This window comes from Mesocricetus auratus, unplaced genomic scaffold, assembly GCF_017639785.1.
Source record: "Mesocricetus auratus isolate SY011 unplaced genomic scaffold, BCM_Maur_2.0 Super-Scaffold_6730, whole genome shotgun sequence".
In the NCBI taxonomy this organism is placed as follows: domain Eukaryota; kingdom Metazoa; phylum Chordata; class Mammalia; order Rodentia; family Cricetidae; genus Mesocricetus; species Mesocricetus auratus.
The window spans coordinates 103,007,250-103,023,902 of record NW_024429184.1 but is presented as its reverse complement, the minus strand read 5'-3'; the positions used below and the strand labels follow the sequence as shown (position 1 = coordinate 103,023,902).

At 42.2% G+C, this 16,653-nt stretch overlaps 1 protein-coding gene and 1 long non-coding RNA gene across 5 annotated transcripts in view; one reads left to right on the top strand and one right to left on the bottom strand.

The window, feature by feature from the left end:
- The window catches only part of LOC101827226 (zinc finger protein 474), a 54,527-nt gene that overhangs the window by 26,330 nt on the left and 11,544 nt on the right, over window positions 1-16,653 (top strand). The window contains exons 1-2 of one of the 3 annotated variants that reach the window (XM_040741826.1): window positions 9,006-9,093; window positions 13,124-13,259. Coding sequence is in view for 1 of the 3 variants with exons in the window: in XM_013112700.3 (XP_012968154.1) it covers window positions 1,153-2,178 (1,026 nt within the window). In the remaining 2 variants the exon portion in view is untranslated. Of the gene's footprint in view, window positions 1-943; window positions 2,179-9,005; window positions 9,094-13,123; window positions 13,260-16,653 lie in introns of those variants that run through there. The other 2 variants (XM_013112700.3, XM_040741827.1) reach the window with 2 other exon arrangements.
- Window positions 3,235-16,653, bottom strand: part of LOC121138871 — a 64,858-nt gene continuing 51,439 nt past the window's right edge. For both annotated transcript variants that reach the window (XR_005875748.1, XR_005875747.1), the window contains exons 3-5: window positions 15,919-16,060; window positions 8,937-9,150; window positions 3,235-3,568 (exon numbers count right to left, since the gene is read on the bottom strand). This is a non-coding gene — a long non-coding RNA (uncharacterized LOC121138871). The remainder of the gene's footprint in view (window positions 3,569-8,936; window positions 9,151-15,918; window positions 16,061-16,653) is intronic.

Here is a 16,653-nt window from a genome sequence, read left to right as displayed (position 1 = left end):
ATTATCCTATCAGCCTTTCCTTCTATTTATTTGAGAAAACCAGAGAACATATTTTTCTTTCTTTACAAAAACTGGTTGACAAGCATACATATATATAAGACAAAACAAATATGCTATGTAATACAAGCGCATCAAACAGTGTCTGAACATCTTAGCTCCAAGCAAGGTACACAGCTATCCAATCCTGGCTCTTCACTTCCGCCAAGAAGCCCGGAATGCTTCATACCTCAGGGTACCATGTCCCCTCCAATACTTGACACATCCCAACAAAATTTGTTTCACTTGTTAAAGAGTACAAAGAAAAACAAAACAACAGTCTGAGTGTCCCCTCAAATATTTGGCACATCCCAACAAAATTTGTTTCACTTTTAAGTAGTGATAAAACAAGGTGGTTTTTATGTTGTTGTTGTTTCTTTTTTTTTAAGAAACATTCCAAAAAGCCTGCCATGTTCACAATTATCAAAGGGGTCTATGGCACCAAAGGGTTAAGACTCTGAAGGAGGGGTTGTGATTTTTTATGGGGTCTGTTGATTCTTTAATTTTTGCATTCTACAGTTTTCTCTTCTGTGGATATGCTGTCTTAGACTCTGCCTCTTGTCACGTGTCATCTGTGTCTATGGGAGTTCATTTTCAGCCTTCTTTGTGTATAAGTTTGCCCTACTAATTTTAGTACTCTGCAGTGTCTAAAGAATTAATCACATTTCTGTTGATGTTTCTTGAATATCTCTAATACTGGTTACTAAGCTAGCCAAAGAGACTATGGTTGATGAAGAAATACTGCCTTTTATCAGCTTATGATCTAAGTGGTGTGTGTGTGTGTGTGTGAGAGAGAGAGAGGGGGGGGGGGAGGGGGAGAGAGAAGGAAGAGAGAGAGAGAGAGAGAGAGAGAGAGAGAGAGAGCCTATGTAGTAATTTCTTGACTTGTGTCCCCTTCTCCTTACAGATCTTAGAGACATCTGAGGCTTAATGGGAACTTTCCAACATCCCAGACTGCTGGTCTGCAATGAAGTTCTGAGTCACTGACCTAAATACTGGCAACAGTGTGGAAGCCTAAGGGAGCCAGCGTCATGAACCGTCAGTGTAAGCAGCAGCCTAGGGCTAGCTAGTGTGGCCTGAAACTCCAGCAAGCGCTGGAGAAAGCCTCCTGTGTTCATGGAAAGAGGAAAGGAGGCGATTCCCACCCAATCACAAAGAGCTTTCCAGGGCTCCAGAGAGCCCACCTTCCTTATCTATCAGGCTGTCCTGCCTAGTGACTACAACTCGACCCCTCTGCCAGAAACACAGTGCGACGATCTCACCGAAAACATAAAGACCAACACTCAGAAAAGGAGACCCGGAACAGTGATACTATCAAAACGCTCAAGTAGAACTATGTCAGAAAGCCAGCCTAGCCCTCCTGTGATCCCATCCCGCAGGCCGGGGTTCCGGATATGCTATATCTGCGGCCGAGAGTTCGGGTCCCAGTCACTTGCCATTCATGAGCCCCAGTGTCTGGAGAAGTGGCGCATTGAGAACAGCAAGCTGCCCAAGCACCTGAGGAGGCCGGAACCCTCCAAACCACAGCCCATCCGTGGCAGCGGATCCTATACCCTTCAGGCAGCCAATGAGGAGGCATTTCAGAGCGCACAGGCTCAGCTGCTGCCCTGTGGCTACTGTGGCCGCACGTTCTTGCCAGATCGTCTTCTGGTTCACCAGAGAAGCTGCAAGCCAAAGGGTGAGAATCCCAGAACACCAGGCACGGATGGTCCTGATGTTCCTTCTGGTCTCAAGAAGGCTTCTAGCGGTGTCCCAGTCAGACCAAGGACTCTCGTCTGTTACATTTGTGGTAGGGAATTTGGCACACTGTCCCTTCCTATCCATGAGCCCAAATGCTTGGAAAAGTGGAAAATTGAGAATGACCGGCTCCCGCAAGAGCTGCGTCGGCCACTGCCCCAGAAACCCCAACCGCTTCCAACTGGGCATCCCAGCCAAGAAGGGGCAAGCCAAGCTGCGCTTGTGCCTTGCCCGAACTGTGGCCGGACCTTTGCCCCGGACCGCCTACCTGTACACCAGAGAAGTTGTAAATATCAACCGAGTGGGCCAAAAATTCCGGGTTCGAACTTAGAAAGGAAATGTGGCCCAAATGTACCCACCAATTCCAAGCAGCAAAGGAACATGGCAGCACCCAGTGAGGACAAGGTAACTGGTGTCATATAAGATGAAGTAGGTGGACTGGGGACATACTGCATCTTCAAAGGGATGAGAGAATTGTTCCCAGAGCCAGCCACCTTAGCCCTAAGGATGGTTTCTCTCAAAGCCTTACTTGTGTCTCAAGGCAGTCTTTTCAAGTGGATCTCCTTTTGGACTCCAGGGGCTGTGTCTCTTTTGGCAAAGTAAGCCTAACAAAACACTTGCTTGGTTGGTTCATAATCTTCTCCAGTCCTACAGTCTAAAAGTGATGGACTTTTTTTTTTCTCTCTCTGATCCCTTATCCCAATAATCCCCGGGAGAGACTGTTACTTAAAATGAGTCATTAATGCTGTGTCTACATTACAGAGATATGATTCCCATTCCAACAGCCAATGTTTATTGCTGGTTTATTTTAGTCATCTACCTTAGGAATTCAGTTTTGGCAACGTTGGGTTATGCTGAGTTTATCTTACTAAAATAGAATCTGTGTCAAAAACCCCAAATGACTTTAGCAATAATTAAACACTGGAGCACTCGCTGAGTCTATGTGCTGTTCAGCTGCAGTGTGACTTTAAGGCATACATTATTATGGGGAGGTCGGGTTAATTCCAGCACAGATATGCATGCATGGTTCTGGGAAGTGCTAAGTCCTGGGTTGTTCTGTACACTTTGTGGAAACTGTTCATAGGATTGGGTCCCCCAACTTCTTTTATCCTAAATAAGCATGAACTCAGGTTATCATCAGCCAATAAAGTGAAAGTTATTGGCATTTTCCTTGGGGTCTCCTTGGCAGCATGGTTGAGTAGGGATCCTTGTGAAGGTGGCCAATTGAACGGTAGAACATGACACGTGCTCTTTTCCCTACCATTAAAATGGGACCCTGGTCTGTCACATCTTACATGTCCAACAGTAAGAAATAGGAGGTGGCCTTTTCTCATGACTATTTGAATTCCAAGAATGCTCCAACCCTTTAATCACAGCCTCTTGACAGCAGCCTTTAGCTAGATAATGTTTTTAAATTAATGAAAAAATGTTATTTAAACTGTTATTGAACTGGAGCAATAGGGGTACAGCTTTTATTGGGATCTAATTTCTCTTGCCTTTATTTTATATTATTTTGAGGACTGTCTAGTCTTGTTCCTAGTTTCCATGACTGAAAATCACAGACCTCCTGGTTTTTGAAGATCCCATGACAGTGATCCTAGAGTAGAAAAGTCATATTAGCATGCAGGACATTTTTTCCAGGGACTATTGAAGAGAAAGAAAATCCAAATGGCTAGATTCTTTGCCTGATGAAAACCCAAATCGTAAGTGTGGCATGGGCTCCAAGCTGCTCTCATAAACCCGGTCTGTTTTTTCCATCTTCTGCCTGTTGCTTTTCTTCCAGCCTGTGTGGGGTCTGGAGTCAGAAAGTAAAAGAATCTGTGTTTCAGGGCCACCAATCAACAATTGCCCTAGCGTTCTAACTTACAGCCTGCTTCGTGATTGCATGTGTTTATTTCGAACATTCTTATTACAGATCTAGAGCTAGGAGAGGTGTGGTTTGGGTTCTTGTGCTTATGGTTGTAACACACACTCTGTGCTCTAAGACTGGAGCCAACAGGCCGAGCACAGCATGCTCTCCCAGTCACAGTTGCTAAAAGAAACGACTGAGCCCATGGTGCCACAGAAAAAAATCTTTCCTCACCCACCCAGTTCTCTGGAGGAGAAAATGTCAGCAGAAGTGAGTGGTGGCTTCTCCATGATGCCTGTGTGTATGTGAGAACCCCTGGAGGACTAGATGATGTCAGTACGCACCCAAAGCTCCAAAGGCCTCTCCTTGCCATGTGTCAGTAAGAGGGTGGTACCCATTACTATTATGTGTGTGCTGGCATATTCGGGAACCATGTAGGCCACAGTGAAGACACGGAAAGGTCATCTAACCAAGGATTCAGTAAAATGGAGCGCATTTTAGACTTCACTAAATCATAAGATCTCTCAGAATTGATGTTATCTTTATGCTCAGATGTTGTTTTCAAGGTACATTCAGAAGAAAGCCTTTCTTGCCTAGGGTGCCTTGCTTTCTTGATCCCATCTGTTGAAATTTTAGCACCTTTACACTGTGTACAATTTCATGCAATGAGTCACTTGTTCTCCATAGAACGCTGATATAGACATTATTAGATTCTGGAGCTGTGTCTGCCTGTGACGGCTGACTGCGGCTAACTGCATGTGCATTGCTTTTCACAATAGATGCCTGCTTCGCCTTTTTCTCTCCTCGATTGGAGCAGTTTTGCTTCGAAATTCTTCATCTGATTTTGGGCTAGCATCAGTCATCTTGCCTGATGTTCTCAAGGGGCTCAATCTGAATTCCAGAGAGGAAAAATATGTTCACAATAGCAGTCATAGTACTGGGAACAGAATTTGCTCCAGCGGGGTGACAGTGACTTTTGCTGGCCAAATTCAGCGTTGCTGAGAGAGTTCCTCTCCTGTAGACTGACTCTGCATTCCCTTAGGGTGCAGTGCTGTTGTTCACTCTCAATCAAAGAGAACAAGAATACATGCCAGCGAGAGATCAAAGATCTCCTGGGAGATCTAAACGGGCATCTTGCTTTGTCCTTATATGAACTCTAACTCCCTTGCTATTTATGATCTGAAGTACAGAGCCAAATTTATATTCTTTGTGATCTCACAGAAAATTTGTGAAGTGCTCTAGCAGTGTTGAAGGGAAATAAAACTCTGGTATGGGACGATGGAAAAGTGTGATTAAGTGTGGTTTTCCTTGGGCTGTTGTCTGGCTCTATGTTATAACAACGATCATTGTGGCATTTCCTTCCTCTGAAAGAAGAACAGCATGGATGAGCTACACCGGGTACTAAATTGTTAATAACTTCATATGACATTTTGATACATGGTGTGGAAAGATACATATCATTGTTCTAATTTTTAATCTTGTGTGCTTAATGGAATTTCCGATATTCATTTTATAAGTGACATTCTATGATACCTGCTCAAGAATATGATAGAGGCCATTGCTATTTCTTATTTTAAAACAGAAAGAATAAATGTAAACATTTTGGATCTTTTTAGAAGCTGACTGTTGCAGCCTTTAGTTTCAGACCTCTTTCGGTTATTTGAAGTGTAGGATGACAGTTAAAGACACAATTATAAAGCCAAGTACAGTCTTTACCCAAGTACCCTCACTAGAGAAGACGAGAGGTTTACTGTCTTAGGATTTTGCTGATAACACATGAAATGTTCCTGCCTTATGTAGCGGAGCAGACATTATTTCTTATTAGGGGATGGTGTCTTTTCTGCAGAAAACTGTTTCTCTGAATGTGGCTCTGAGTGCTTTTGGCATTCCCAGGGCTCAAGCTGCAACTGAAAATTCCTCAGACATGTCACTAGCATCTGGTGCTGCCATCTGCTGTTTCCTTTAGTGTCTTCTGCACTGTCAACTATGCGACTGCCTTTCGTTCTCCTTTAAAAAAAAGATTTATTTCATTACTTTTAATTATGTGTATGTGGATGGGTGCGTGTCTATGTATACATGCCTGTACCTGAGTGAAGGTGCGCTCAGAAGCCAAAAGTGTGCATCCCTCCCTGCAGCTGAAGTTGGAGGTGATTGGAAGCTATCTCCTCTGGGTACAGGCATCTGAAGTTGGGCCCTCTGTGAGAGCAGTGAGTGCTCGTAACTGCAGAGCCATTTCTCCAGTCCCTCCTCCTCCTCCTCCTCTTTGTTTTCATGCACGTGTGTTCACGCAGGCATGTGCCACACATGCATGCCTGGTTCCCTCAGAGGTCAAGAGAGTATCAGATCCCCAGGAACTGAAGTTACATCACCCAGGTTCTGTGAATCAAATTTTAGCTGTCTGCAAGAACAACAAACAGCTTTAACCATTAAACCATCTCTCCAGCTCTTCCAGCGCCTCTGTTGTTTACTTCCAAAAATTTGAGAAGGCACCATTATAATGCAACAGCAAACTCCAATTATCTGGTACTATGGACATGTTACAATTGAAGTTAGAGGTACTGTTTTCTGGAGGAAATATCTCATTCTACAAAGGCAAAGTCTGATGGGACTGTCACAACTAGGAAGGCAGAGCAGATACTGCCCCATCTTCTTATCTGTGGTCATCTGTTAAATAGAAACAATATGGGAGTTTAGGGACAGGAATAAAAATATGATCTGTTTTTGTTCAGTATTTTTATGTACACATCCATGCTACTATAACAATTTCCTGAGACAGAGTGACTTATGAAGAACATTCTACAGGCAACACAGTACAAGATCAGGATACCAGCAGCACTGTTGCCTAGGAAGGATGTTCTCGATGTCCTAGATGGTGCTGATTGCTGCTCCTCTGGAGAGAGCAATGCTTGTCTTCTTCAACAGGAAAATGATGGAAGTGGAAGGAAGCAATCACATCATATAACCCTTTTATAAAGGTGTTAATCTTATTCACAGACGTGGAGTTCATATGGCTCAATCACCTCCCATAAACTGAACCTCAATATGTTCCACTGAGGATTACAGTTCAGCCTGACTTTTAGAATGGACATGATCACTCAAAATGGTTGTGTGTGTGTGTGTGTGTGTGTGTGTGTGTGTGTGTGTGAGAGAGAGAGAGAGAGAGAGAGAGAGAGAGAGAGAGAGAAAGAGAGAAAGAGATCAGTACTTTGTATGTTCACTCTGCTTTAAATTTTCTGTTTTTCTATTTGGAAGTTTGAGGTCAAGCCATTGCCCAGAGTTAGGTGGCAGGTTCAAAAATGGGTGCTAGAGCAGTTCTAAATCTAAATGAGCATATCTTTTAATGTCTCTGTGATATAAGCAAGGGTCTAGAGAATTGGAGGAACTTAATGGTGGAGTACTTGTAGTTTCTATTCCAAGTATGGCAAGGTGGGAACATAGTTACCCTGCAAAGCTTTAGCAATAGGTAAGACAAAGAAGAAAGAAGTTCTGCTAACTTGCCAGTATCCATCACTAGACATTGCCCTAAGCACTAAATACATACTCATTAGAAAAAACAAAACAAAACAAAAACAACTATAGACCAAGCTCTCTTGGTCCTAGGAGGAAATGACAAGAAATTTAAAAATATAATCCTATAGTATCAAATTTGATAGCACAATGGGTTGTGGTGGGAGGCAACATTTAAGACCTTGGTTAGAGAAAACCTCAAGGGAGATACTTCAGGTAGTACCAGCATTAACTGAGCAGGTGTGGAATGAGGGCATGGCTGCAAAGGGAGACTGCACTCTGACCTAACAGTGGAACTGAAGATCTGTGACTGACACCTAACGGGGGATGAGCGAGCACAAGAAGAAGCTATGGTGGTGGTATCAGGGCAGTCATGATCCCTCAAGCTGCCCTCCACAGAGCAGTACCCCACATGTTTAACTTTGCCAGGAATCCAGAGGTTGATTGCAGACTTGAAGATGCAATATGACAGGCAGATCTTGGTGAGAGAAACGTGGAAGGATGAGGGCCAAGGAGAACTCCCAGATCCCTAGGGGGATCACCAGCTTTAGCTGCGCCATTTTCTAGGAAGGGAAGGGAGGCTATAGGCAGTTAGGATTCTGGAAATGCCGAATCAAAATGCAAGTGAGATATTTAAGTAGTTTGAGCTGGGTGAAGAGAGGACAGGGCTGGGATGTCCGTTTGTTGGTTATTAGAAAATACAGAAATCTGAGTTAGTATAGCCCTGGAGAGACGACTCAGTGGTTTAGAACATTTGTTGCTCCTGCATAAATGGAACAGAAGAATTCAGTTTCTAAGATTCACAACCATCCATAGCTCCAGTTCCAGGGGATCTGATGCCCTCTTTTGGCCTCTGGAGGTACCAAGTACACACAGACATATATGCAGGCAAAACACCCCAAATACACATAAAATAAAGATAAATAAATCTAAAAAAAGAAAAACAGACTGAAGGTGGCCCCTAGAAGAGAGAATGAATATCCAAAGATACGACGAACCAGCAATGCCTGCAGAGTGTGCTGGCTTTGAAGGTGATATCTGAGAAGCTGTCAGTAGACTAGGGACAACACACGGCGTGAGAAAAGGGAAGTAGACTCAGGGCTAAAAAGTAACTTAATTTGGCCATATAATTTAACTATGAGCCTTGGAGCCTTTGGGTGGAGTTGTAGAGTATAGGTACGTTTTGAGATATTTAGCTTTCTGGTCTAAGAAAGAAATGGTGGATCGGTTAGACGCAGAAGTCTCTTTAAACAATAGGAAAGGCTTTGAGACTAAATTTGAATAACCAAAATAATTTGGTGGAGAGGAGGAGCAGATGGAGGTGATAGGAGAAGGTAAAGATGATGCAGAGGAAACAGGCAGCAGAGCCTAGGATGGCCAGTGTGTAGAAAAAGGACTCTGTAAGGGGGATGCTTCCTTATTCCAGGATGCTGGATACAGAAAAAAAAGCAAGTTTATCCATGGGCAGTGGGAAGGTGGAGGGGCTGCAATCTGCTTATATGTTTTCTCAATAAACTATCAGGCAAGCTTAGCATGCTATTCTAGCCCACAAGGAAGAGAGGAAAGACTGGCTTCCAGAAGCTTCTTAGTGCTTGGTCTCTTCACGCCCTCTGTTAAACCGAGTTCCTGAAGTCAAGACCAAGGCTCTTAGAACCTCTCACTTCTAATGATCCCTAGGTACAAAAGTGACATGGGACTTTTTGGAAATGGTAGATAACACATTAAGTGGCTGATGGTCCTTACAATTATCTTCAGTGGCCCTAGCTCACCTACTCGGTAGCGCTGATGTCATGAAAACCAGCCTTACCTCATAAAGTGTCCTTTGATGATGCTGCCAGCTGGGCTACTTAATGACCAACTCCACATGACGCTCAATCATCTTTCCTTGGGGCCAACCATGCCCGAATATCAGGGCAGCATCCTAGGATCCCGTGGCTCTCAGGTGTACAAAGAGCAACAATAAGGTAACAGTTCTGGCTCTTTTTCTACACTATCGGCTCTGAAGGTCAACCCAGGTCAACCTGTGGATGGACATAGGGTGTGTGAAATCTCTGGGACTGGGAAAGGTTATACATTTTTTAACAGCAAATATAAGCTTCTCATATAAAATTTAAAGAATGACACCTATCTATGCAAACGGTAAGAACATGTAACTTAAAGAATAAGTCTGCCTCAGATTGTACTAGAAGTTATCAAGACTCGCAGAAACTGATATTCCTTCCAGGTTGCACTGGGGGCACCTGTATTTTACTTGCTGCTTCTTTAGAAGGACAAACACTAATTATTTTCTGCTTCTGTGAGAGGATAGGATCACATGTTCACAAGCCAAATGGTATCTAATCATGAAATCAATAAAACTATACGCTGGATATATTACTTAAAAGGGATCAGTTTGGGGCTGTTGAGATGCCTCAGTGGGCAAAGATGCCTGGCAGCTCGAGTTGTATCTCTGAGACCCAATTGGTGAAAAGAGAACCAACTCTTGCAAGTTGACGTCTGGCCTTCAGGTGCATAAATATATGGTCAATAAATAAATAAAACCGAATAAATAAATGTAATTAAAATGCTAGTCAATCTTATATGTCTTCATTAGCCTAATTCGTCCCATTATCCCATTTCCTCGCTTCTGGCCCCAAAAGAGTACATCTACATTTGCTAGTAATATACACTAAGACTCTTAATGATTTGGAGCATGACTCCCACAAATCCAAATTCCAGCATCAGCTCTAAATTCTTCCCCACATTTGATGTTAAAAACCACATCAAATGTAGGGCAACATACCTTGCCAGGAGTCCTCCACGAACAGGCACGCCACTGATCAGCATAGGCCTGAATCCTGCCTTAGGATTGGATGGAGAGCACCAAAATAAATTTATTGAGCCTGCAGCTCTTGACTGCCATTTACGTTATATGGCAGCACTTCTCACTTGTATGTTTTTATAGGCTTTACCAGCACCATGTTGTCCAACGTGTGATGCACAAGTTGTCAGGAGCCCAATCCAGGAATTCAGTACGTTTCTAATATTCATGTCCAGTTACCTGCCTCTGATGGAATGATCCCATCTTTACAGTCTCCAAGGAACACACACAATCCTGGCTAACTTTAATCAGAGAATGCAAAAGCATAAATGTATTGCTCCTAACTGCAAGACAGAGGAAAATAAAGGACAAGTCACCCACAGGATAGGAAAAACTTAAAAGCAGCTTGCCTCTTAAAGTTATTTCCAGCCTATCTGATAGCCTTTTAAACATGGAAATCTATTTTTCTGAGCATACTCCCGATATGGGAACTTTTACATCTAAGCCATAGCAAATTCATAGCAAAGTCATGGAAAACAGCTTTGGGTGGCACCATCTTTACAACGGTCACTGGATGAGTTAATTGGCTGTCTTGCCTGTGCGTTTCCCTCAGAGATTAACTTCTTGCTTGATTTCACTCTGTGACCTAGAAGCCTGCTGACCATGAGAATGAAACCTGTTGTCCAATGGATGAGCTCAGAAACCAAACACCTGGACATCCTCTACCAATTTTATTCTAAGAAAGCACTTTTTTTGGTAGGGATTTGTTCAGAAAACTAATGTCCCTGGCAGGATTTTTTTTTTAAATCTCAAATAAGAAAAGAAAAAAAGAAATCGGGAAAAAATGTCTAACCAGGAAACTATTCCTTAACTGGGGAGGCAGCTCAGGCAGCAACTTGCTTGCCTCGCGAGCATGAGGGCCTGGTTTGATTCTAAAACCTGTATTTAAGAAAAAAAGGCATAATAGTGGTGCAGGTTTATAATGCCAGTGCTGTGGAGACACATAGAGGTGAATCTCTGGAACTGGGTGGCCAGCCAACTTACAGTGATTATAGAAACTTTCTCCACTGCAATGGAAGAAGGAAGACAGTATCTTGAGGGTGAAACCCTGTGCCTCAGAGAAGGCTGCATTTTGTGAAGAAGTAAAATCATTTAAAGGAAAAGATGAAGGCAGCCTCCTTTCCTCACAAAGCAACTGCTCAGTAAAGTGTTTCCGTGTGGGGCCAGCACACTGAGGCTACATGCTGAGCTGGCATAAGAACGTGTTATAAACGTGGTGATTTTTCAAGGTAGTTGTGGAAGCAGAGCAGGGGCGGAGCTGGGTGCTTTGCTGGTTTCTCTCAAAGCCAATGGCTGACTTAGTGGCAGGGCGTGGCAGTCCGTTGACGACAGATAGACTTGAATTAGGATCCCAGGTACACAACCAAGTAATGGTTTTCAAGTTTGTTACTGAATTCCCCCCTTAATGTAGCACGTCCTTGTGCCCAAGGATAGCCTCAAATCTTCCATCACATTCTGTCGTACCTGAGATCATGTTTCACGTTCTGTCAGAGTAGACAACCCAGTGATTAGGACAGTGGACTGTACTAATTTATGGATATTGAGATATGTATTTACAGGGCAGTTTGATACTACTTAGTAAAATGGTATTGGTGGGTTCACCCTTAGAACCTATGAGGCCTCTGCCATGGATTATTGGCCAGATTTACACTACCAGGCACATGTTTCCTCCAGTAGAGCAGGCATTAAATTCAATTTAAAAAAGTGTTTGGTCATCCCCAAAACATTCTTTCCACTATTGCACCCATAGGTAATTTTAGGGGACTTGTTGCTAATTGTTGTTGTTGTTGTTTATTTCACTACCAGAGATTAGTCTTTTGAATCGGTGACTTTCAGGAGATTCCAGGTAAAAAGCAGATTCCCTGGACAAGTAACAACACTTTCTTAGCCACTGACATGTTAAAACAATATCACATGTCTTAGACATTAAGCATAAGGCAACTTGTTACTAGAGAGATCAAGGAATTGAGAAATAGGCTGCTTAGAGCCATACTTCAAATGCTTTCAGGGTCACAAAAATTTAGCAGTCTAAAAAGGTTCCTGGCCTGAAAACTAGTTCCCAAAATAATCAGTTTGAGCTTACACATATCAGTGGGCAGAGAAGTCAAGAAAAACTCTCTCAGCTCAGCAGAAGCCACTCTTAGCTTCCCTTCCTGTTTCTTGAATAGTGTCATCTGTTATTAGCTAGACATGGCAAATGGGAATCCACCAGCCTGATACTTGCTCATAGATAAAGCTAAAGGATGCTTCCCAAGAAAAGTGAGTTAAGTGTGGTTATTCCCACTGCTTAGGGCCAGCTCATGGTTCTGTTCCCTGTACAGGGCCCAGCACACAGCAACAGCAACTTCCAGAGCAACAGTATTCACATTGCCATTGAGTCACTGAGAGATGTCCTGCCTTTCCTCCTTGTATGTCCTTCGGTGAAGGTTTCTTCTGAGTCAGTCACAGCTGTGCCTCCAGCAGATGCCTCTGCTTTGTTTTTGTTCAAAATACATTGGCACCATCAATATTTAAAATACCATTGGCTTACTGGCTTTCGTGAAATTGAGAAATAGTTGATTAAACCCAGATAGTTGTGTACTGGCTGGGCCTGTTATTAGTCATGCTCTTTCTAAGAGATAAAATACACAAAGATACAGGGGAACAGCTCTCAATCTAGTTTTGAGACAGGGTAAGGATTGTCATGTCTATCTCTTTCATGGTCACCACTGTTTTGAATTTAAATGGTTAGACTTGTGTCATTCCACATCAATGATTGCAACCACATGATTGGCTAATATCGGAAAGCAGGCATGTCTTTTGCTATCTTGCTGAGAATTGTGATGTAGGCCAATGTTCTACTTCTCTTTTAGGATGCTTTTTCATTTCTGAGTCCCTTGGGCAGTTCTCTCTGACTTTTAAGTTAATGAGTTGTCTCAAGTGAACACAGAATAGGGTCATTTTGATACTAGGATGTTAGACAGGGATGGGAAAGCTCTCTGTTCTAGGAATATATCCAAATAACATATAAATTATATTGGGGGAAAATCAGGTACTTTATTTAGTTTGAATACAGACTTAGTGATAAGAATATAATTTACACTGTGATGTGATTTCTTTGGCACGAGTCTCACTAAAATGCTCTCCTTATAAAGAACAGACAAAATGCTTCAATGACAAGTAATAAATCTAGGCCTGGTGACAGAACTTGGCAGGTAAAAGGTGCTTACATCTTGACAACCTGAGTTCAATCCCTGGGACCCGCGTGAAGGAGGAAGAGCATCAACTCCCGTAAGTTTTTGTGTGGCCCACGTGCACTGACATGGCATAAGCACACAGTACAGACTCACAAGCACACACTACAGACTTGTAAGTCACAGGAGTATCACACACACACACTAAAAACAAAATTTTAAAGCTATATGAGTTGAGTTCTCTTAAACATCCTGTAATACTGCTCTCTGTCCTTCCCACTGTAGAAGTTCACTTGGTGTCACCACAAAGCTGGTTTAAGAATTTAACAGGTGGAATGATTTTGCCCTTTATGAAAACTACTACTAATGACTTCCATTTTGATTTTTCAGCGCTGCTTTCATTGGGATTCATGTAATGCTGCTCTTATTTTTTTTCGCATTACCCATGTCTTTATCTTTTAGACGTTCATGGCTATTAAGCTACACATTTCACCATGGTTCCCCTTGCACTGAGCCATGACGAGGCCATCAAAAGATGCTTAAAGCATCTCTCCAGGATCTCTGAAATGACCACATTTATTCCCTTTCTACCAATGATTCCCTTAAGCTTTTCCACTAAGCCAGGTTTCTTTCCTGGTCCTTCTCTTTGCCCTCTTATCTTCATGGTGCTACCAGAACTCTTTAAGTTTCATTGTAAAAATTAACAGGTATATCTACACTGGTTGAGTGAGAAATCTCTAAATGTTCACTTGCCTTTTGTCTTAACCAGATTTGGCCCAGCCCATCAAAGACCAGATGTTCTCGACAGAAAAAAAAAGCATGAATAAAATAGGAAAAGATACTGCATAGAAAGTAATATTAGAATTCCACCAGTGGCCAGTAAAGTGATTGAAAACACATGAAAAGTTAGCTAAACACACACACACACACACACACACACACACACACACACACACACACACAAAATCTTGCCCTACAGCATCTTTTTCTGTATTCAGCCTGAATAGTCTCTATTCCACCTAGAAGGACCAGAACAGAGCTGTAATGAGCCTAGAGACACACCCACATAGCAAATACTTATTTTCCTAAAGTGCTTCACACCTAAATAGTACCCATGAGGAACTGGAGACTTACTTTTCAAAAGGCAGTCTACAAAGACTTTCTGAAATGTTGACAGGACAACTAGATCTAATCCTTTGCTGCCTACGGAGTTCAGACTTGTGGGTTTTTCTTTGCCTTCCTTTGATTTCACTTAGAGCAGCAGGCTGGCCCTGGCAAGCTCCATGTGGATAGGGCTTGCTGTCCTCCCATCCCTCTAGGGATGAGTTTCCACAGCTCCTGTCCTGCTCTGTTGTGCCGTGTCATCCAACGTTGTCCACGTTACACAAGAGCGGGCACTCTGTTGGCTCTGTCAGGGTAGTTAGCGAATTCCTTTCCTATTCACGCTCTCCAACCCCCACAGAGCCTTTTCTTCCTGCAAACACTGGAGCAAAAGCTCAGCTACTAAAACACTGGTGATCAGGATAATGACTTTGGCCACAAGCCGTAGATTGTTCAATGAAGTTTCCGACTAACAATAGTGAAGTTAATGAAAAATAACGCCAAGTTGTCTTATCACTGTTCACACCCACCCAGGAGCATTTTCTCCTCAGCCACAGCTGGGTTGCCTGCACCTCCCTATCATTTAGCTTAGCAGGAAGATGCTCAAACCCGAGATTATAGAGTATGCTTCAGGTCAACTAAAGTTCAACCCCAAATACAGAAGAGTAATGTCCCACATCCTTTGCAGTTGATTGTAGAGTGATTTTAGGCCTCTGCGTTGGCCTGCTTGCTCACAACTTTCCCTGGCAGAGGAAACTCTATGACAATTTGATGTGAATGTCTTCCTTTAGGCACCATGCCATTTATTTTGCTTGCTATGCTTGGTTAAATGCTGGGTTTGGCTTGCAATCCAGATTCCATATGGAGTCTTAATAAATACATTCTTCTCAAAGTAAAAATGAACAACTTCAAGTTTTTCAACTGAAAAACCTGTATTTAATTAACCTTCCAAATGAATAAACACAAAAAGAAAGCCCAGGGATCTTTGATGTGTCTCGAAAAATTATGGCTTATACTTTATATTCTCTCTGTCTTGAGTCCCCTGCTTCCCAAGTCACTTTGTATAGGCTACATGACTCTGCATGCATGGAAACATGACAAACAAGCACCAGTTATTTTGATAAAGACAGTCTGTTGGCATCGAGTAGTGCTCAATAAAAATACTATATCTCTAATAAAATCGGCATTTCAGGAAGGCACTCCAATTTCAGTTTTACTGGGCCTCTTAATTTTCTGGTTAGTCTTCTAGGATCTATTTTGCTTCTGGTCATCAGAAATCATAATGGTAGTTTGGTTTTTGTTTTTTATTGTGATCTTGTTTTGTGTTTTCTTCATTTCAGGAGACTGACCAATAGCTGTGGTAAAAGGCAGGATGGTTCTAAAACATACATATTTTACCATGCTTTATTTCTCCAAAGGATAAAATACCATCCACTTAATTTGTCTTCATGCCTTCCAGTCCTACTAAAGAACATATAAGAAAGGGAATCTTTAATGCGGCTGGTATCTCTTGCAACTCTAATTAGGTCATTTTTGTTTCAGTTAGTATTTTTCCTAACTGAACTGCTGTCACATTCCCACAGTAACCAGTCCTATAATTTTAATACTTTATTTCCCAGAATCTGAATCTCTTCATCCCCTGAAGATCATGTTACCTAGGAGACGAAGCTCATGTTTGTGAGTTCTATCAACCTTGACTTTCCTACGACCACCTTTATGTAACTTCACCTATTTCTTCTTTCTTCCTTTTTCTCTCAGCTCAATGTCTTCAATCCATGCTTGATCCCAGTTCTCTGCCTGTAGAGGAAGACCCTGTTTTATAATCCTGTCATATAAACAAGCCTTTCTTGACTCTACTCAGCTCTCATTTCCATTCTTTAAGTTTTTGAAAGCACTCCCTTTTTCCTAGCAACAATTTTGACTATCTAATAATTATGTGATTAGCTAATATCTAAAATCTTAGTCTTTTCTTTACCTGTCCTGCTCCATCAAGGATGAGCACACACCAATCACTGACATGTGACATAGTCACCAATCACCGACATGTGACCTAGTAGTGAATATGACATCTTTTTCTCTCCTCCCGTTTCTTTTAAAGCATTTTACAGAGTGATGACTTCACCTTGATGGAAGTCAGGAAGGAGTGTTTCCAAAATTCTGGATGGAGCTTTTTTCTCCATGCCTCATTTCCTCAACTGAAAATTTGAACCTTTCTCCATATTTTTACCTGTAGTTTCCTGTTTTCAATATCCTTATTATAGGCCTTCTACTTGTACCTTTTCTCCATAGTCTCTCTAATCCCTTTATCTGAAATTTTCCTATTTAAAATATCCTTTCCTCCATGAATAGTTCCAAAGACTATTAATGCTGAATCGCAGGCCTACATTTCC